This window comes from Bombyx mori, chromosome 9 (assembly GCF_030269925.1).
Source record: "Bombyx mori chromosome 9, ASM3026992v2".
Lineage (NCBI taxonomy): Eukaryota > Metazoa > Arthropoda > Insecta > Lepidoptera > Bombycidae > Bombyx > Bombyx mori.
In genome coordinates, this window is record NC_085115.1 from 1,937,661 (window position 1) to 1,960,501 (window position 22,841).

The following is a 22,841-nucleotide window of genomic DNA, read 5'->3' on the forward strand; positions in this document are numbered from 1 at the left end:
TGTTTTCGTTATTTTGCAATTTGACAACAGATAACGCTACTCGTACCAGCTTCGCATTACTATACAATTAAAGTCTAGATCGCAACTCAAAAGGTACCTTCAGGTAATCAGGCACGATGTCATGTCTGTGGGCTGCGGTATTCGCTTAATCCCAGGTAGGACGTGAGCTCGTTCACCCGTGTACGTAATAAATAAAAAAGATAACCTCTCAGCTTTTCGCGTAGTCCGGCACGCCGTTATAAATTTTTTTGGTAACCGCGTTTATCAGATATGTATCTTAAAAAATACAAATTGACGTATTTGTTAGTATTTAATTTTTTTATAAAGATGGGCAAAAAAATCATGTTTTATAAATAGCTTAATTATGAAGTTGTTTACACGGTACCATAACTCAACAATAGGTTTTTAAATTAGTTGTCTGGGAAACTTTTAAATTGTTGACCGTTGAAACAAGAGTTTCAAAATCGGAAGATACAAAACTATTTGTAGAGTAATTTGGAGAATCGAAAGAAAGGAATTAGAGGAAGTCTGAAAGTGGCACCTGTGACAGAGAAGTTAAGAAGTGCGCGTTTAGGATGGTATGTACAAGTGGCTCACGGGCTCAACCTGAGAGAATTTGCTAACACTAGCCCTAGCAAGAGCAGTGCTTCGCAGAATCTACCACCGGATCGAAATCCCGACTCATTTTATTAAGAGGTGTTTATGATTAGTGTCATGATCAATAGCTTCCGACCAAAAAATAGTGTCCGATTTTTCGGATGAGTGCTCCATAATGAATTTAATTAGATATAGATAATAGTTTTGGGATTGGATAATAGATAATAGCATCGACTTTCTTGAGATCCTATAAAATATGTTTTAATTAAAAAAAAATTGTTTTAAGCGGGGTAGCATGATAAAATAAGAAATTTTATATAAGCAATCATATTAAATCGATATCAAAGTCCATAAATAATGTACAACCCAAAACAAACGGCTGATCTGACGTGACAATGACATTTGGTGCGCTAAACATGGCGGATTTTCGGCCTCATTAGACATTTACGTATATTCACGTTTCATTTTATGTACGCACTGAAATACTGTTATATTGTTTTCCTGCGAGTTACAGTGCTGAGTTAGAACGAGATAGATATATGTTTATGTGTGTGCCTTCAAAATTGATGCTATTTATATAAGCAATTGTACGTATAGAACAATATGTTGTGTCCCTACTATATAGGTCTATGGCCTCGACGAAGGTGAACATAACGTCAAATAAACAAATTTTTTTTTCCTACCTAACTTGATGGCCTTCAGAGTAGGAGTGGGTGATATAAATCGTATATAGATTCAATATCTATATATCGCAGCAATATCGTTGAATCCGATATCGCCCCGCACGAAATCTATATATCGATATCAGCCGATACACGATATTGCTCGATGTGATGCGCATCGCCATATCGTACCGATTCGTGAATCGAAATCTATATTTCGATATCAGCCGATACACGATATTGCTCGATGTGATGCGCATCGGCATATCGTACCGATTCGTTAATATCAGCAATATTCGTTTGGTTCGTATCGAATCGGCCAGAGTGAGTGAGCGCACGATAGGGATATCATGTGATGAATGAAACAGAAACAGGCATTATCCATACAATTGTAAACCTTATATTTAAGACCATATGTCTGTAGATTATTCTTAGCGTATCAGCAGGATACAATTTAGGAAAGAAGTTTCAACTTTCGACCGTAACTTGAATGCAGTATAGCCTATTTGCATCGTTGAATTTAATTTCACGCGCTTTGACCTTGAACTAGAATTTTTGGACAAGTGTTTATAAATACTTAAAAGTTTTTTGTGTTTGATTTTTAAAGTACACATTTTTCTATTTTTAGTTGAATCCAAATAATTGAGTTTATTTCTTGTGTTTGTATTAAACTTTTGAAATCTACACTCTTTTGGTATATTTTGTAATTTTAAATTAAGACACAAAATACTAAAAACTGAAAATAATGTAGCCAGTCCTAAGCCTGGTAAAAGCATGAAGGAAAGTTTTTTTTGATATTTTTATTTTCATGTTCTTTTTATTACTTTAAGATCATATTATAAATTGATATCAGAAAACCAACCGTATAACGTTGACTTAAATCTATATCTACTACGATATTATATCAGCGTATCGTTTCAAATCTCAAATATCATGAATCGAGAAAATCTACTAGCATCCATCAATATACCTATAGATTCAGAAAATATATAGATTCAATATCCGATATTGATCCTCGATATATAGATACGATTCGATACGCGGCAAAACCGATATTACCCACTCCTACTTCAGAGGCTATTTCAGCGTAACCTTAACTAGTAGGTGAGCTCACGGGGCTCAAACCAGATGACTCCACAATTTCAATTCAAAGTATTGATCCATAAAAAAACCATTTTACCTATTAAATTAGAACGCAATGGAAACGAAACAAAGGCGCACAATGGATACTAATCAAAGCGTCAGTCTCTTGAAAAATATGTGAGAATGAAAAAAAAACGATATTAATCGAAAAAAGATTTTATTAAATATACATCACATACCATATACCAAATATAGTCAACAACTTCGCTGAAATTAACGTGTTCACGTTGGTTTAAAACTATATTATATTTATATTAATTTTATATATTAATTTTGAGGTTGTTATAAAAAATATACAAAGGATAATTATACCTTCTTGCTGTAGCGTGACATTGATATTGTTACGCAAAACGTATCAAATGCGCACGCAATACTGTCAGAGATGTCTTTTCATATCTTTAGTGGAAAAATATATAAGTATTCAGATTGTCATGCGACCGAACTGTTGTTAAGGAACATTTAAACAATAATTAAATCGCAGGATCCTTTATTTAAAAAAAACAACACAACGCCAACATTTAGCTTGTTAGCGATAATAGTAAACATAAATACAAAAAATATGTATGTAAAAAATATTTATTTTCTCTAAAAAAATGTCAACTATTGTAGTGCTGATAGTTATTGCATAAAACGTTCAAATCGCACTTTAAAAGAATTGCATATATTTGACAATAAAAGAATCGTGCTATTTATATTGAACTTATATTTTCAATTTATAAAATTACAATACATCTTTACAATTTATATAAATAATACAAAATAATTTTTAAAACCTAAATTCGTTAAGAGGTTGATTCAGAAAAATCTGATTTGTATTGACTATTTTGAGTTTAATTTTAAATTCATTTGAAGTTCTAAATACTTCACGTCAATACCCCATAGAATAACGTATTTGGGTTATAAACAGTCCACTAATTATATATGTATATGTAGGATGGCGGAATAACGAGAAATGGATCTCACCTTATTTATTTTTTTATTTTTTACACAAAGAAACAACAACATATCACTTTTACATCTTACCACCACCACACACACTAATCTTTTTTTTCTAACTACCTACTGACTTTGACAGCCCATCCACAAATTGGGGTTGTCAGATTTAAATAAAATTAAATTCTAAAAAATACTCCACACGGCCGTCCTGGTTAATCATCTGACCCAGATGAATAATTTTCTTCCGACGTGACCCATGGTTTCATGAAATGGCATTTCTTGTAGTTAAATTGTAAACCAAATTCTGCAGCTCTTTTAAATACCTTTTCTAACTTTATCAGTCCTTCTTCTTCTGTCTTTGCTGGAACAATAAGATCATCGAGATATGCCAGGACAGTGCCATTTGAGATAAGATCTTGAAAGATGTTATTGATGAATCTTTGAAATACAGATGGCGCTGTGCAGAGACCGAAAGGCATTTTAAGAAATTCGTATTGGCCTTGGGGCGTAACAAACGACGTATATTTCCTGCTATCTTTATGGACGTTAACGTGCATGAATCCATTTTTCAAATCTAGCGTCGAGTACACTTTCGCTTCCTTTAGTTTGTCTATTTGGTCTTCGATCAGTGGTAATGGGAACCGGTCTTTTATTATCTTCTTATTCAGTCTTCGGTAGTCAACGCATAGTCGGTAAGTTCCATCTTTCTTATTAGCTAGTACCACAGGGCTTGCGTAGTCAGATTTGCTTGGTTGTATTATCTCTTGTTCTATCCATTCTTTTATCTGTTCATTAACCGTCTTCATTTCCAGGGGTGAAAGTCGTCGCGGATTTTGATGTATTGGTTCGTCGTCGGTAAGTATAATCTTCATTTCAACGTTACTTTCTCTCTTTACTTTGTTAGGTTTATATTCTTCTATTATTTTTCTAATTTTCTCTGAATTTTCTGATTTAATTGTATCATTTTCATTGTAGATATTTTTCTCTTCAGTTAATAGCGTGAGATATACAATTTTTTCTACAAAAATCCCATTCGCAGTAAAATTAACTTCAAATTCTCTCAATATAGGGTTTCCCAAAATCACATTTACAGGTATGTCATTATCTTGGACAATGTAGAATGTTATATCAGCGTAACAATCATCTATTTGTAATCTTGCATTAAAGACTCCTTTTGTGTATACCTCCTTTTCAGCTATACCTGTCAAGCATATCTTAGAGTTATTTTGATTATTCAATGCGTCTTGTAAGTCTTTTTTCGGCGGCATCGTGATGCTTGTATTAATCTTAACTTCTTTAGGGATCTACTTCTAATCTTAGGGCAAAACGATGGTCTTTCTGGACTTATTAAAGTTTTATTATATCTTCAACATCAGAAAATGGACGAAAATTATCACATCAACACATCATCAAAAACTATAATTTCCGTATTTTTTTGTAGTGTGGCAACATTTTTCACCAGTGTGTCGGTAAAACAATTCTTCACCTGAAGTTATCAAATTTGAATGATTCAACGTTTTTCATCTTCAGTCTTCGATCCACTTCAAATCAATATTTTAGGCAATCCCGGACGAGCCCCCAAAAGATGTAGGATGGCGGAATAACGAGAAATGGATCTCACCTTATTTATTTTTTTATTTTTTACACAAAGAAACAACAACATATCACTTTTACATCTTACCACCACCACACACACTAATCTTTTTTTTCTAACTACCTACTGACTTTGACAGCCCATCCACAAATTGGGGTTGTCAGATTTAAATAAAATTAAATTCTAAAAAATACTCCACATATATATTATCTATATTTACCATTTAAGTATAGTACAAACAAAATGTTCGGAAACATTTTACATAAACGGTAAAAACTACATTTTTGCCATGACTATTTTAGATGTTGATAAGTTAATTTGTTGTTGGCAACTCTGTTAAATTGAAGAACTTTTGGTGGGAACGTGCCGAGTCTATTCATGTAAATTGTTTTATTAAGCTATTGCATAAATTTTATCGTGGGCCTTGAGCCCGAAATCATGAAATTCCGTAACGAAAAAAACCTTCCACCCCTCACTCCGCCTACCATGCAGCTCGCGTTCAACACATGCACATGTTGCGCTTGTGTAGTGTTTGTGAATAAGCGCGTGGCGTGACGTCACACTGCATGCGCATCATGAAAAGTCTGCCCATCTCTCTCTCGCGCGGTCTAGCTTATGACTGTGAAGGGGACAGTTAAGGTTTTGCTTTTATTGATGTTTAATATAGCGTGGTCTTATTTTATTATTGTTTTAATATTAAATTAACATTGTCTAATTATAATTGCATAAGTTGATAAATAATGCTATGCAATAGTTTTACCGCGGCAGTACCCGAGTGCTACACTTTTTTTTTGTCAATTTAGCGTTTCAACTGATGTCAAAATATAAGTTAATGTTTTTAAAATTGTACTGGAGTATCTTTCAAATCGAAATATGAATAAATTTTATTGCTGTTTTATAGGTATTTCATAAACTCCGTTTCATTCCGCGTACCTCGTCACACACACGATGACTAAATTTCATAATTATATTCTAGCATTTTGTTTTTAAATTGTAAAAATTAATTACAATAGTAATTCCGATTTTTATGGTCCAAATAATGTTCAGTTGGAAATAATGGAACTATGACTTTTTAGGTCTTAAACAATGCTTCAGACAAATTTGTTTTTTTAAAATTCTATATTCATATGACTGTGATTTTAAATGATGATGAAACATTCATTTCAAAACAACTCAATTCATTTCAACATTCACATGAAATTCTCTTCAAAAATACACCTTAGCTTCTGTGTGCTTAGTGCGAGTTTTTTAACGTTCTCGATAGCGTAAAAGTTAACTCAAATTTGTATGGAGTTGGAACGTTTTGCCTACGTTTGCCGCTAGGGGCGCTGTTTCGACTGCATACCAATTCGAGTTAACTTTTTTACGTTATCGAGAACCTTAAAAAACTCGCACTAAGCACACAGGAATCGATTTATTGAAATAAAAAAATATGTTTTAATTTTTATTTTTCCGTTCATCTGTACGGAATACATAGAGAGTTGCGTGTTCACTGCGGCGGCCGCCAGCCACCGAAGCCCATCTCCAGTTGTTTGGCGACGGCGAGACACAGTCTATCTTGGTTCGGTGCTGCAATTATCTGTTGAAACGTTATATTATTTATTGATTACGACTTAATCTCGTGTTTATTTATCGGTTGTTAATTAATTTTAGGAATTATGATTTTTATTTATGAATGAGGTTATTACTGGTGGCTCGTAGGCCTTTTCAGTTTCAGGACAGGTGGGCGAGCAAAGGCTCAGACAAGAGGGGTGGGATTAGCTTCAATTGAGTTTAAAGTCGTCGTGGCCTAAAGGATAACACGCGAGGTGCATTCGTATGTAGCGATGAAACGGTGTTCGAAACCCAGGCGGGTACCAATTTTTCTAATATCTTCTCAGTGGGTCGCGATTCCGATCCGGTGGTAGATTCCGCGAAGCATTGCTACTGCTAGGTCTAGTGGCAGTAAATTCTCTCAGGTTGAGCCCGTCAGCTGACCTACTCGTGTACGCGTAGCTAAAATATATTTAAACTAATAGTAGGACCTGTTGCGAGTCCGCGCGGGTAGGTACCACCACCCTGCCCATTTCTGCCGTGAAGCAGTAATGCGTTTCAGTTTGGAGGGCGGGGCAGCTGTTGTAACTATGTTGAGACCTTAGAACTTATATCTCAAAGCGGCATTTAGTTTGTAGATGTCTATGGGCTCCGGTAACCGTTTAACACCAGGTGGGTGGTGAGCTCGTCCACCTATCTAAGCAATAAAAAAACAAGAGAAAATGTAATCTGTGAAATAAATCTAAGTCTTAGGTCGTGAGTTATTATCGAATTTCGAATTTGCATAATTTTATTTTATTGCTAAACTAGACATTCAAATTTGTTGATGACCGTTCGTACAAGGTCATTGACCTCAATCGGTAGTCGTTTCTATTGTGATACATGCGTGCCGCAGTGCGACGTAGCAGTACATTACAGTACAGTACAGTATAGTACAGTACATCACAGCAGAGTACAGTACAGTACAGTACATTACATTACAGTACAGTACAGTGCAGTACAGTACAGTAGAGCAGAGTAGAGTACAGTACAGTAGAGTAGAGTAGAGTGCAGTACCTGCAGGCAGACGGGCAGGGCGCGGCGGAGGTCGCGGCGGAGGGCGAGCGGCGCCACGGCGGCGGGCAGGCCGAGGATGTTGAAGGGCATGGTGTAGAGCACGCCCGACGCGCGCGGGAACACGCCGCCGTGCGCGTGCGCCGCGCCGCCGTGCGCCGGGTACAGCAGCACGCCGCGCGCGCCCAGCCGCCGCTGCAACACAAGACCGTATTGCGACAAACAAGCTAATGGCTGCTAATCAAATTAATACAGCCGGGGATAGCTAAGAATGGCACAGAGGTTATTAGAGGAAGCCACGACCTTCAGCATTGAGGATTATCGACACGAGAAGGAAGGAGGAATCAAATTAATCCACGGTTCAAAGGTAGGCAGCGGCTTAGCTTTAACCTCGCCATATATGAGGCCCAAGGGCGACGGTAACCACTATCCCACTATCAGGAGGGCTGTATGCTCGTCGGCCTACAAGGCCAATAAAAATTGTTTTTGCCCAGATTGCATCGCACATAAGAAAGCAAGGCCCTCAAAGCCTCGTCTTGTGCCGCCTCGTGTATCGAGATGAGCGGCGACATTCACCTCGTGTCGTTGCCGGACTCTCGGAAAAAGTCGGTCTGAATTTTCAATTGAAACATAATTCAGAATCGAATCATATAATAAATAAGGCGGACTAAGAATAATAAACTAAACAAACAGTACATATGCCATCTTGGAGAATTAAATATTTAAGCGTTATCAACTGTCGTTCTTCATGATTTCGTGATTGTTTTTTCCTTTTCCTACCTATGCTGATAGCCTTGAGAGGCTATTTCAGCTTCTTCCTGACGTGTAGGTGAGCTCACGGAGCTCAAACCGGGAGTGTTACTAATACTGGCCCTAACAAGAGCAGTGCTTCCCAGAATCTACCAGATCGGCAACACGACCCACTGAAAAGATCCGGCGAGAAACTCAATGGGCCGTGTCTGTGAGTTAATTCACTCGTCGAGCCCTTCGTCGCTAGCGACTGGTTCGACGAGAACGATGACTGGTGCTTGACGTACCTAAAAGCACCGTTAAGGGATCGGGAGGATCCGAAATGACCTGTTTAGGGCGACGTCGACTCTTTATCATTCGGTCTACAGGACATGTACATTAATGAAGAAAGGCACAAATCGAAAAAGAAGTTTCACTTCATTCACGTGTACCGAGTTGTATGCGCACCGTTTTTTTGTTTAATCAATTCTCATACATCGTGGTAAAAGCTTCACGCACCGTGATCTCGGTCCGGAGTTTGTCCGCCTTGTCTTTGTAGAAGTCCGTTTTCGACTTCGGTATGAAGAGCCGCGTCTTCTCTATCAAGGCGAAGCTGAGGCCTTGTAACGAACGCGACGCTCCGCCGATGGGACACTTAAGTATTTCTAAAAACAAATTTTTTTCACGCTGAAAGAAAACAAAATAAAATCTTGTATTATTTTACCGCATTCCTATTATTGTATATTTTTTAGCAGTCCATAACCTTTTCTATGTACTAGAGGTCCCGTAGTAGTCGAAATTCGACTATAATGCATTGAAATTATAAGTTCACTAGAAAATTCACTAGAACTGGGTGTATTGTGATGAATAATGATTTAGCTAAATGTCACAATAACCTTGATATCTTTGAACCTAGACTCAGGGGATTTGTCAGATGTGTAAGGATATCCTATTTAACAATGGCTAGTTATCAATATTAGTAAATTCAATTGTGTTTTCAATAGCCGAAGCTATGCACATTAATATGGTTTTGCTGAGTGCACATATTATTTAGATTGCAATCCAGATTAGATCTAGGTACTACTTGTACGATTTAGCTAATATGTACTGTAATGATTGTAATTTGTTTTGTGCATCAATAAATAAATAAAAATATATCCAAAAAACCTTTTGCTTTAGAAAAAAAACTTAGAATGAAACACAACATTACGTCAGAATACGTGGACTTCCGTGTACCTTCGGATCGGCCGGATCCTGCAGCATATTCGGGATGTCCTTCATCGAGAAAAACACGGATATCGATATTTCGACTGAATCTTCTAAGCCTTTGAATTTTTCCTGTAACAGTAACGTTAAGTTCATTATATATCGACGCTTGAAAGGCAAACGTGACTAAGCGACAATGCGTGAACTTTACAGTAGACTAATTTAAAGTTGAAATACCTGAAAAAAAATATATTTTAACGAATCTAGCTGTAGGATTGAAATGATTTTAATAGACCTAGAAATATATTTATTTACGAAATGAAAACCGGTGCGACAATGAGACATCTTTAACGACACTCGACGAATACTTTTTTACGGGTGGTAGGACCTCTTGTGAGTCCGCGCGGGTAGGCACCACCAGCCCGCCTATTTCTGCCGTGAAGCAGTAATGCGTTTCGGTTTGAAAGGTGGGGCAGCCGTTGTAACTATACTGAGACCTTAGAACTTATATCTCAATGTGGGTGACGCATTTACGTTGTAGATATCTACGGGCTCCGGTAACCACTTTACACCAGGTGGGCTGTGAGCTTGTCCACCCATCAAAGCAAAAAAAAACGAGAGTACAGTAAGTAACAGAGTGTGGTCGCCGCACCTCGCTGACGGTGGCTCCACATCGACTCAGGTATTGAACGGCCTCCAGCACGGCGTCTTGGATACACTTGTCAACTTTGATCAGGGCTATGGAGTCCATGGCTTCCGTCATGTAGAACACCTAAAAAAAATATAGTTCCCATTATATATATATATATATATATATCGGCTTTTCGCATTAAAAGTATACAGTTCCAAAAATATTCGAAATTGATTTAATATGCGGAATCATTTGGTATCTATACTAATATTTTTCTCAAAAATTAATACTGTCAAAAGAGCGTAGTTTACTTTTTTTTTTAGTTTACTTATGTTTTAAATACTCTTAACAAAATTAATACATAATTATATCTTACTTTAAAAGACAGATAATGTAACTGGTAAAAAAAAAAAAAAAAAATATTGCAAAGATTATTATTATTAAAAATATCACATGTTAAGCCTTTAAAACACTCTCCTGTAAAACTAGTAAGTTTTGAGAGTATACAGTTTGAATGCGAGAAGATGATATGTCGGAGACGGTCATTAGTTTGGTAGCTAAACGAAACGCAGCACGATTCCCGAAAGATGGCAGCACGATTTCAGTATCGTTGGAGCTCGGCTAACTTCGTGCTACGACAGAGCATATATTTTTTAAGGGATTTTATGACCTGGTAACTGAGACCTTTAAGTCATGTCTTATTTTAATTTATATTCATATTTTTATGAAAAACTAGCGACCCGCCCTCGCTTCGCTTCGGAAACATTAAAACACACATGAAACCAAAAAAAAAATTAAAAAAAAAAGAGTAGCCTATGTTCATCAGGGACAATGTCGGCTTCTAATGGAAAAAGAATTTTTCAAATCGGTCCAGTAGTTTCGGAGCCTATTCGAAACAAACAAACAAACAAATCTTTCCTCTTTATAATATTAGTATAGATGATATGGAGTGAAATGAAATGAAAATGATTAATTTGAGACATTAATCAACTGGGATGAAATTAAATGAAATGAAATGAGATGATATGGGATGAAATGTAATCTCAGTAAAATTGTGGTCATTTACTAAGATTTTTTCAGTGGACTTTTTGGAGGATCCCGAGAAGTTACGTCCAGCGGCTTTGTTTCATTTTCCCACATTTGTGCACTTTCACAGATATTAAACAGTTAATATACCACCATTATTACACATTTAAACCCGAAGAAACACTAAATAGACAAAATAAAACAAATCATACAACTTCACTCCTCGCGTTCCCGCCAAAAAGTCTCCAAAACCACTGTAGATTTATATATTAGTTTTTTTTTTTTTTTTTTTCCTACCTAAGCTGAGAGGCTATATCAGCGTAACCCTAACTTTAGTAGGTGAGCTCACGGGGCTCAAACCTGACGATGTTGCTAACACGAACCCTAGCAAGAACCGTGCTTCGCAGAATCTACCACCGGATCGGAAACGCGACCCACTGAGAAGATCCGGCGAGAAACTCAGTGGGCTGTGTCTGAGAGTTATATATTAGTATAGATTGGCAGTCTATATTAGTATAGATTGGATGAAAAAAAAAATGTACCTAAATATGAATTAGGGTTGTTGTTTTTTTTATTGCCCTTGTAGGCAGACGAGCATACGGCCCACCTGATGGTGAGTGGTTACCGTCGCCCATGGACAGTGCCGGATTAAGCAAGCGCGGGGCCCGTAGCAAATTATTTCAAAGAGCCCTTGATCTACTATGGGTTCTTAAGTATAAAGTGGTAAAAAAACAAATCAATAATCTATACGTGTATTTGCCATCTATAGGTTACAATTTTGTGGGTAATTAGTAAATTACTATAGGCTCTGTTAGGCTCTGACAAGTACAAAAAGCCAGAGATGAGATTTTCTGGCCATATAGGCTTTTTGTGGAGCTGATTATCAGGCTGATTGAAATTCTACACGTTTATACAAACAACTTTTTCTTAATAAGTCACTCAAAAAATTAAGCTCGGGCAGAGATGAGTGGATTTAAATATGCGGGGCCCCCGTTCGCGCGGGGCCCGTAGCAATTGCTACTCTTGCTACATGGTTAATCCGGCACTGCCCGTGGACTTCAGCAATGCCAGGGGCAGAGCCAAGCTGCTGCCTATCAAATGTTAATAAAGGCTTCTTTATCTTTATCTTTATAGATTGGTACCACGTACCTCAATGTCTTCGATGTTGACGGGTTCGTCGAGGTTCAGAACGTGGCGGTTCTCGCCCGCCATCACGTTCAACAACAAGGGAAGGTCTTCAGCCTTCCTCGCCATGGGGCCCACCGTCAGGAACTTTGGAAACTGCTCATCGCTTAGAGTCGGAATGTGACCCTCTATAGGGATGATACCTAGAATAATTAATAATCACTATTTTTATTTGATTATCAAACTAAATATTTTTGCTTTTGCATTTGTGAGTGGATATAAAAGCGTACGACCCGCCTGGCGTTCAATGATTACCAAAAAACCATAACTATAGCAACACAAATATTGTCTTCCCCCTTAAGGAATGGGTCGAAAGTCTCCGTCAGGGCTCTGATACTGCGATACTTTAAAACAAAAAAAAAATGTATGGCAACCAGTGACATCTTGTAGCGGATGCCCCTAAACTTATATGTTGTTAAAGTTAAGGCATTTAATTATTGTAAAACTGCTCCTGTATAACTCCCATTGCTTCTATGCTATGCTGCTGTATAACTCCCACTGCTCCTATGGGAAACTAATCGAAGTGAGGTCATCTAGTGGCCGACGCCCGTAAACATTTTTGTTGAATACTTGAGTTGCTTATGTATAACTAATTTATGCGTATTATCTATGGTCTCAGAACTATTTTTTTTTTTTTTTTTTTTTTTATTGCCCTTGTAGGCAGACGAGCATGCGGCCCACCTGATGGTGAGTGGTTACCGTCGCCCATGGACTTCAGCAATGCCAGGGGCAGAGCCAAGCCGCTGCCTAAAAAAAAATATTTCATTCACCAGCAACTTTTCGGCGGGAACGCGAGGAGTGCAGTTATGTGATTTGTTTTATTTTGTCTATTTAGTGTTTCTTCAGGTTTAAATGTGTAATAGCAGTGATTTATTAACTGTTCCATATCTGTGAAAGTGCACCAATATGGGAAAATAAAACAAAGCCACTGGACGTAGCTTCTCAGGATCCTTCAAAAAGTCAACTGAAAAAATCTCAGTAAATTACCACCATTTTACTGAGATTATATTTCATCCCATACCATCTCATCGCATTTCATTTAATTTCGTCCCAGTTGATTAATGTCTCAAATTAATAATTTTCATTTTATTTTATTTCGTTTCATAATATCATTTTTCATAAAAATAAGAATATAAATTAAAATAAGACGTGGCTTAAAGGTCTTAGTTACCAGGTCATAAAATCCCTAATAAAAAAATAAAAATATACACCAGCACGCGGTTTACCTGGAGTAGGTTTGTGTCCATAGACGCCGCAGAACGCGGCGGGAACGCGAATGGATCCCGCGATGTCGGAAGAGACACTGAAAGGAGACGCCGCGCTAGCTAGTAATGCGGCCTGAAAATAAAAATATCAAGTAACCTTATGACGATTCTATTAAATACGATTACTTTTTCACTGGTGGTAGGACCTCTTGTGAGTCCACACGGGTAGGTACCACCACCCCGCCTATTTCTACCGTGAAGCAGTAATGCGTTTCGGTTTGAAGGGTGGGGCAGCCGTTGTAACTATACTAAGACCTTACAACTTATATCTCAAGGTGGGTGGGGCATTTGCGTTGTAAATGTCTATGGGCTCCAGTAACCACTTAACACCAGGTGGGCTGTGAGCTCGTCCATCCATCTGAGCAATAAAAAAAATTAAATACAATTATTTCGAGATTCATGAGCAGATTATAAGTTCTTAACTTCAAATTCAATTTTATGAACTTCAAAATCAATTTTGTGAATATCATATCGTCGCTGTCAAACCAAAATCTGCTACGTGCAAAAACTCTATTTTGAATTAACGAGTAAAAATATTTTCGTATTAAATTTTATATGAAGGTGATTTTTAAGAACTATATCAAGTGAAAGCTATAGATAAATAGTGATAAATATAGATAAATAGTAAATAGCTATAGAAAAAGTTATAGACACATAACAGTTTTTTTTATGCGACAAATAGGGCTGTGAACTATACGAAAAGGTAAAAAAATAAAAATCTCAAAAAGTGCACATAGCAGATTTTCGTTTGACAACGACAATATTCAATTTCTATGCCAAGGTTTTTTTTTTTAATAATATACTCTTAAATTTAACAAAACTTAAAACAAAAAAGAACGCAAAAAATACATGACCTGAAGATATTGAAATTGAAATTTTTTTTTTATTGCTTAGATGGGTGGATTATTATAACAGAAAATTTTGGAACAGCGGAAATTTTATTTTATGCGCTGCGATCCTTATTCTACATTTATGTATTTTTTTATTTTTTTTTGTTGCTTAGATGGGTTGACAAGCTCACAGCCCACCTGGTGTTAAGTGGTTACTGGAGCCCATAGACATCTACAACGTAAATGCGCCACCCACCTGAGACATAAGTTCTAAGGTCTCAAGTATAGTTACAACGGCTGCCCCACCCTTCACACCGAAACGCTTTACTACTTCACGGCAGAAATAGACAGGGTGGTGGTACCAACCCGCGTGGACTCACAAGAAGTCCTACCACCAGTCCAGAAGTGTTATTTATAAAATTGAATTTGAAGTTAAAGTGCCTATATACGAGTAAAGCGGTAATACACTGTCATCACATTTCCCAAGTTTGACGTTCATACAAGCGAGTGACCGAATTAATATACCTATTTGGGGTTAAAGTATGAAATTGCCGATTTGTACAGAAAAATTCAATATTTTTTTTTCATTTAATATATTAATTAATCATAATATCTATCATTATCATTATCATTACCATTATCATTGAAAGGTAATTTATGCCTTTGCGATAGAACTTTGGTGATCTAGATACAACAAACTGTGTGAAACCATTTTGTACTGCATTCTGGGAAGAAAACTTTTAATTACGTAGAAAATTGTCCAAATCACGAAAAAAATGGTAGTCCGTTGCAGCAAGGTCTGGCGAATACAGGGGGTGACGAATGGTTCCTAATTACAGTTTCTGTAGAGTTAAAACGGTTTCTCGTGCTGTATAAGGTCTCGCGTTATCATGGAGCAATAATGATGAAGATCGATTCATGAGTCGGAGCTGTTTCACTGCAAGTGTTGCTATCATTGTCCGGAGTTTGGCACAGGAGATATCTACCATTATTTCTTGACCAGATCGGAGAAAGCTATAGTCAATAACACCATGCTGAGACCACCAAACAGTAACCATTACCTTTTATTGGTAAGCTTTGATTTAGGACACTGTTTGACCTGGGGTCAGTCATGCATTTTTCGCTTACGGTTGTCGTAAAGAATCCATTTTTCATCACATGCCACAATTCGATCCAATATTCCTTCATTTCTGTATCGATTCAACAAGGCAACACAAGTTTTAACACGAGTTTCTTTCTCATTTTTCATATTTAATTTATTTATTTATTTGACACAAATTAGTCAATATTGTTGGTAAGGTAACGTTAAACTATGCCGTTAATTCCTAAGTAGTTTGGCTCGGATCGGTTTCCACCATCTCTTTCAATTCATTGTTATTTACATGTGTGGGCGGTCTTCCACGGGGTTCGTTCATCAAATCAAAATTTCCATCAGCGTTTTTCCATCAGATAGCGTTTAAACTAAAATCGCACGGTGCGTTCATTAACAGTCCCCCCCCCCCCCCAAACGTAACATTGATATTGCGAGCTCTTTCTGCAGCGTTAGTTCCTTCCGCGTCGGAACTCGTATTCAAAAATCACTCGAATTTTCGAAGTATCCACCTCTCTTGTCTAAACTGAATAAAAAAAAAACAACTGAAAGTCGATAATCAAATATTGCACATTTTAAGAAGAACCTCATAGGTATCATTTGAAAAAAGTTTCACTCAAAAATCTCAAACCATGAAGGTTCTGTGTCAACTCGAAGTACCTATTACAATAAAAAGGCAATTTCATACTTTAACCCCTATTATATATCTTCATTCAAGTATAGGTAGTTATTTTAATAACATGCCAAATGCGTCATTATTTATGGATAGTCTAGGAGGAGTGGCCTGTGCAACACGTTTGTCATTTAGCGTATTTTCTTGTATAGTTCGGTAAGGTCGCACAGGCAAGTCACTACCATCCTGCTTATTTCTGTCGTGAATCAGTCGTTCATTTTGAATTGAATTGATTGGGACAGCCGAAATATAAAGCAATTGAGAGTTTAAGCTCAAGTATGAAGTTAGATTACGGTACTGACGTTCTGATGGCCATTGCCTACAATGAGCGCTAGCACCAGATGAGCTACCGACATTAAGATTCCCGTTATGGGTGGCGGAAACACACACAATACATTATTTCCATACCAAATCCGTAAATGCCATCGTCATAAAACCTAAAGTGACCTTCGAACGCAAGTTATTGACAATAGCGAGGCTCCTCTCAAACATACGCTGTTAATAAAATTCTTAGCACGGGTACGCTAAGCTAACTATTATTTACAATGTAAATATTGCGTAACCACTAACACGGTAATGTCACTGTTACATGTTTTTTTTTTATTGCCCTTGTAGGCAGCCGAGCATACTGCCCACCTGATGGTGAGTGGTCACCATCGCCCATAGACTTCAGCAATGCCAGGGGTAGAGCTAAGCCGCTGCCAATCGTTAAGTACTCTGAACGTGAAGTTTAATTTATGTGGTTATTTTATAAGTAATGATATATTTGAGTCTCAATCGAATTGCAATGAGGGCCTTGCCGCACCTCAAAGCGGATGGTGATCATGATTTGCGACAGAAACGGGCAGGATGGAGCAACTTTTGTACGCCACGGTTCAGAAATTGATCTCATTTCTCCGAGTTGGAGGTTAAGCAGAAAATCTTCAGACCGCGTCGGTGTTGGTTTAACTAAAACCTTCTCTAGCTCAGCAACCCGTGTTCACGTCTCGGATAAGACAGAACTGAACAGAAGATAACGTGTTCTACCCTCACGAGACCTCAGACTGCCAATCATCGACGCCACGGCTAACGGGTATCTGAGTCGACAGGAAATCTAAGCCTCAACTAGACGGCGCCATCAATTCTTACCATCGTGATACTTCACTGGGTCAGAACCAGTGTGGATTAGATAGTCCTATTATCCGTCATCCGGTAGCTCTTTCGCAAGACGCATGTAGTTCATCAACGCGACATCTTCTTGAGTTTCCCTCGTCGGTCCCTAAATCGTCATCCGAGGGGGACCCTTTTTAACCCTTGAGAAGGAGAGTTAGTATATTGCTACGACGGTAAGAGTAACGCCATCTATCGCCGAATAGCCGAACGGATATTGAAGGTACAGTAAAATCGAGGAGTATAACGTCATCTATTGTCAGATAGCAGATACACACATCGAAGCTATTCGACTTGCCCAGAATGTACTCGATAAATCTAGGGATGTCGTTTCGACTATAAAAGCGTTGCAGAGATGGCACAAAGTTAGTTAGTAATCGGAACTACTCGAAGCGAAACAGCGAACGGATCACCTGAAGCGAAGCGGAAGAAGTGAAATAAGAATTTGAAAGTGTTCTGTGAGTGTTCTAAGTGTTGAATACAGTTTCAATTTATACTTCGGTAGATTTTTTATTTATCCCGAACCCCAGTGCGTAACAATAGTAATTAATAAAAACTGTATAATTAACTTCCGCTATTAACCACAAAAAACGTCTAAGGACTAACCTCGCCACCAGAAGATCCGCCCGGAGTCTTGCTGAGCCAATACGGGTTATTAGTAGTGCCTGTTAGTAGGTTCGTAGTCTCCCAGCCGAGACACAGCTCCGGAGTGTTGGACACGAGGAGCGGGATGGCCCCCGCGTCCCTCACAAGAGCCACAGCCGCGCCGTCAGCAGTCGCTTTCCGTCCTGCGTTCTCCAGACAACCGACGGAATTTGAGAGGCCTGAGTGGTGAATTTGTTTTCAGATTTATTTACCTACTTTTTTTTCCCTTCCAAAGCTGATAGCCTTGAGAGGCTATATCAGCGTCGCCTTAACTAGTAGGTGAGCTCACGGGGCTCAAACCTGACGACGTTGCTAACACGAACCCTAGCAAGAGGCGTGCTTCGCAGAATCTACCACCGGATCGGAAGCGCGACCCACTGAGAAGACCCGGCGAGAAACTCAGTGGTCTGTGTCAGAGGGTTTACCTACTGAATTCCTATCAAACGCAACTTTAGTACGGTCCGAATACAGAATGAAATTGCTTGGAACCGAAGCATACATATAGCTTATAGCACACTAGCACCAATAATTATTACACAAATTCATATACTGGGTGTTAGGAGACCGCTAGCGAAAGCGAAGATAGACGATAGTACTAATGACACCTTTGATGATGGAGTTATTGAGACAAAGGCTGTAAATAAATAAGTATCTGTGCGATCGTGCGAGTCTACGCCGCGCCGCGCCCGGGCGTTCGTTGACCCGAGCATCAGCTGTTTTTGATTTTGTGTTTCATTGCTGGGTTTTTTTAGTAATGTATTCTTTATGAAACTATCATTTCGTTTAGCCGTACTAACATGACGGAGCGTAAATAATGCTAAGAAAACATTTTTAAAATATGACTTTTTTTAATCAGGGTCGATTTTTTTCCGTCCTATCGTCAAAGGTGTCACTAGTACTATCATCTGTCTTCGTTTTCGGAAGGTGTCTCCTAACACCCAGTATTTGTCGCTTAGTCGAACTGAAATTCTCACATGATAAGCGATAACAGTTTAAACTAAAGGCCTTACTACCTACCTATCTACTTAGTTGAATTTTTATGTTAATTACTACACCCTATCGTAGTACCAATATTCTTTCCACGACAACCTTTTCCCTCACAAATTATCGGGGGTACTGTAAGCCCCGCGCCAAGGTAGAAGAGGTAATTTATACAACAAACGCTTTTCTAAAGTGCTTAGCTAAAAAGCGATTAAGCAAACAAAATGCTATGCCCTATGTGCTTAATAAAAATGCACCAAAAAAGTATCAAATCACGTATTAAATATATTTGACACTATACCTCCCAGAGAGCAGCTCTCTTTCACAGTAAAAGGGACTCCCAGTAGAGGTTTGTTTTTGACTAAGTCTTCTATGGTGCCAAGTCGCATCGCTTCTTTGATCTGTACGTCACAAGCCCTCGCTTCGTAGAGGGCAGCTCTGTAGCGATCCTCCACAACCGCATTCAAGTACGGATTCACTTCCTTTATACGTTTAATGTACATAGTCACAACTTGTGTACTCGTGATCTGAGAACATTATAACAATTTTCTTTTATTAACCAACTAGCTGACCCGGCAGTCTTCGTAGTGCCTCAATCGATAAATAAAAGACACATCAAAGGAAAAACAAAATTGTTTGTTTTTATATAATTCCGAGCTTTTTTATATTTTCTCACCTTTTAAACCTTACTTGGACTTCCACGAATAATTCAAGACCAAAAATAGCCAAATCGGTCCAGCCGTTCTCGAGTTTTAGCGAGACTAACGAACAGTGTCGAACAGCAATTCATTTTTATATATAGAGATTATGATCAACTATAAATCACGTATCTTTTTTACAAGAACATAACATATAGTAAATATTAACTACTACTTTTGGCATCTTTAAATTTAACAGCTATTTAACCATACATTAATTTTGATCATACAAAAACCCACAGCTACATTAATACAAACGTTATATTATTTCCATAATCCTAAAACAAGCAAATGACTGATTTCACCTTGTGCACAAAGACTGATAAACAAGAATACATAGGAATTATATCAGTTTAAAAGTTAAAAAAGGCCATTTCACTGTTTCGCCACTATAAAATGTTCATTAATCAAATTTCAATCGTCAAAACTAACAACACGCCTGCAAAACGCTTCCTACGAGTCACGTAATTTCTCTAATGTAGTGCCGTTAAGCCTCATATTTAGAAATGTTTTGAAGCCAAATACAATATTGCCAAGTGACTTGACTATTTATGAATTTCTGTCACTGATGGCAAGAAAGCTGTTAATCGGGTAAGCTATTTAAGTGCGACCCTATAATAACTACATTATATAAATTAGTTAATAGCCCGGTATTCGTGAGCATTCGTAGTCATACATAGTTCATGAAGACTCAAAACTGGTAGCCGTATGAAGTCCCCAATCTGCGAAGTTTTGTTGACGTACATGGCAACTTAACAAATTCGATTTTCAGCTCATAAATATGACGTACCTCGCCATTGCGAATTTCGCGTGCCAAGTCGGCCGCGCCTTTGAACAGCATGGGCTCCGTTACGGGAGGAACGCACGTCCTCTTGTGCGACTTTAACCAGAACAAAGGAGTGAGAATGAAGTTCAGGAACCGCAGCAGTATACCCACCAGCCGTACACCAACCTCCATGCTAAAATAAAAACGTTTATTTTTGAATTTTGTTGTTCGAATTCGGCGTAGTGCACAGAGACACCGCAAAGTGAACGCAGTCATCAATCTTGAGACACGAGGCTGAAGTTTCAATTGCATTAGTTTTTTTTTTTGCTACCTATGCTGATAGCCTTGGGAGGCTATTTCAGCTTCACCCTAACGTTTGTAGGTGAGCTCGCGGGGCTCAACCGGAGAGTTGCTAACACTGACCCTAGCAAGAGCAGTGCTTCGCAGAATCTACCACCGGATCGGAAACGCGACCCACTGAGAAGATCCGGCGAGAAACTCAGTGGGCTGTGTCTATGGGTTAGTTCGCTCGTCGAGCCCTTCGTCGCAAGCGACGGGTTCGACGAGGACGGTGACCGGTATGCATTAGTAAATGGGACGCATGATTGCTGCCGAAACAAACAGGACTTCGTTTAGTAGGTATGAATTCATGGTCCACTTGTTTTGTGTAACGTGTACAACTCAATTGCATTGTGTAACGGATGTCTGGCCTTTCAAGCTGAATCGTATGACTGCTTCGTGCTGAAAAAAGCAGAATGGCGGTACCTCCCCGTGCGAACTTACAATACGTTCCATCACTAGTAAGATGGGCAGATAATGTTCCAGTCTTCAGGCGCGTCCTGCACTTTAGACAGTAAAGCGGTAGAAATTGGTAAGACGGTATCTTATCATAATATGGTTTACTTGTTAATAGGGTTACTGGCACCGGTAATGGTGCAAATTTAAAAAAATATGCTTGTTTTCTTTTACTACACGATGCTATTTCACAATTTTGAAATTATATTGTACACTGTAGAAGTCATTCGTGAACATGCTTCAGGTATGTAATTACATTAATTGGCGCTTGCCTGTAAGCCTGTAAGTCGTAGCATAACTCAATAGGAGTACAGTGCCCGTCATACTCATTAGGCTGCGAATTCATTCGTGAGCACGTGTCCTGCGCATCAGAAATTAAATTAATATACGATGCTTACCTATAAAATTGATAATTATATCAAAAAAGTAAAACGAAATTGTTTTTTGAAAAAGTTTTTTAATTTAATCAATTGAACCACAATTTCTTGTGATCGATACACTATCGCTTTGCAATAATTAGGTAATTTGGTAAAATCCTGGAAAGGATTTTCTTCTGGGCGTATCTTTTTATTTTTGCCTCATTTTATTTGACGACTCATAGCGTGTCTGGTCGATCACTGTCCTGTTACCCTAAAGGGCATAAGACCCTAGCAATTAGCTAGGGAAAATGACACATCTCCAAAGTCCAATGCCCAGATTTTTACATCATCGTTACCAATCGTTGACCATTTAATAAAATAAATAAAATATGTGGGTTAAACGGGTGGATAAAAACACCCGGCGGTTCAATCAAACTCTCACTAGTCTTTTCTTTTTGTCAAATTTTACTTGTAACAAGTTGTGGCTGACTTTTTGCTTTTTAGGGTTTAACAACCCCTGCGAACGGTTAACACTATCGCGGAAGATCCGTTGTTACAAGAACATTGGGCATTAGCATCCTTTATTTATTTTAGTTAACGCAGCAATCGAAGTCTGCCTGCTTATGGGCTTAACTCATTTCATTGGGTACTTACACAATTTTTCGATCGCCATTAGGCCAGTACGATGTCAGAATAAGATTGAACATTGCGAAAACAAACAAGATACCAGTTCCTAATGGAGAATCACTAGCTTTAATATGAATCTGAACATGATGCTGTAAAAAGTCTCCTGATTCTTCGGTGCGAAATTGAAATTACACACATTTTAGACATTTCATAGTTATGGAATAATCATGATAAAGGGCCAAGAGGCTTTAACGATACACTAATTGTGATTCAAGAAGTGACAGCAACAGTTAACAGTAATGTGGCCTCCTGTGTATTTGTCTGCGGTAGGTAGAAACGAAAGGCTAGCTGCATAATACATATTAAGTTCGTATTATGTTATTAGACTGATGATCTAATGATTTATAAGGTAAATATTATATTGTTGTAACGAAATGTTCATTTGATGATTAATGTTGGTGAATACTGTGACTATTTGATTAATACTGTAGTTCAGAGTTCAAGATATTAAGCTTTCGGGTCGGCCATAAAAATATTCATATACATATTGAATGTCACTCAATACCTAAGGGAAAATCCCAAAATCGTTAATTGGTGTTATTTGTTTGAAGACTTAACACCTACAAAGTTCAATAGTACAATAATTAAATTTATTCATACCTAAATCC

At 38.0% G+C, this 22,841-nt stretch overlaps 2 protein-coding genes across 7 annotated transcripts in view; one reads left to right on the plus strand and one right to left on the minus strand.

The window, feature by feature from the left end:
• The window catches only part of LOC101739671 (2-oxoisovalerate dehydrogenase subunit beta, mitochondrial), a 204,519-nt gene that overhangs the window by 39,081 nt on the left and 142,597 nt on the right, over positions 1–22,841 (plus strand). The window lies entirely within an intron of this gene.
• LOC101740261 (fatty-acid amide hydrolase 2-A) overlaps positions 5,640–22,841 on the minus strand; it is a 29,988-nt gene continuing 12,786 nt past the window's right edge. For all 6 annotated transcript variants that reach the window (XM_012697303.4, XM_004922873.5, XM_021353285.3 and 3 more), the window contains 10 exons: positions 20,417–20,585; positions 19,230–19,455; positions 17,909–18,126; positions 13,522–13,633; positions 12,260–12,438; positions 10,106–10,225; positions 9,484–9,585; positions 8,767–8,934; positions 7,522–7,713; positions 5,640–6,511 (listed from right to left, as the gene is read on the minus strand). In XM_012697303.4, coding sequence (XP_012552757.2) covers positions 6,422–6,511; positions 7,522–7,713; positions 8,767–8,934; positions 9,484–9,585; positions 10,106–10,225; positions 12,260–12,438; positions 13,522–13,633; positions 17,909–18,126; positions 19,230–19,455; positions 20,417–20,584 — 1,575 coding nt within the window. In that variant the 5' untranslated portion in view covers position 20,585 and the 3' untranslated portion in view covers positions 5,640–6,421. The remainder of the gene's footprint in view (positions 6,512–7,521; positions 7,714–8,766; positions 8,935–9,483; positions 9,586–10,105; positions 10,226–12,259; positions 12,439–13,521; positions 13,634–17,908; positions 18,127–19,229; positions 19,456–20,416; positions 20,586–22,841) is intronic.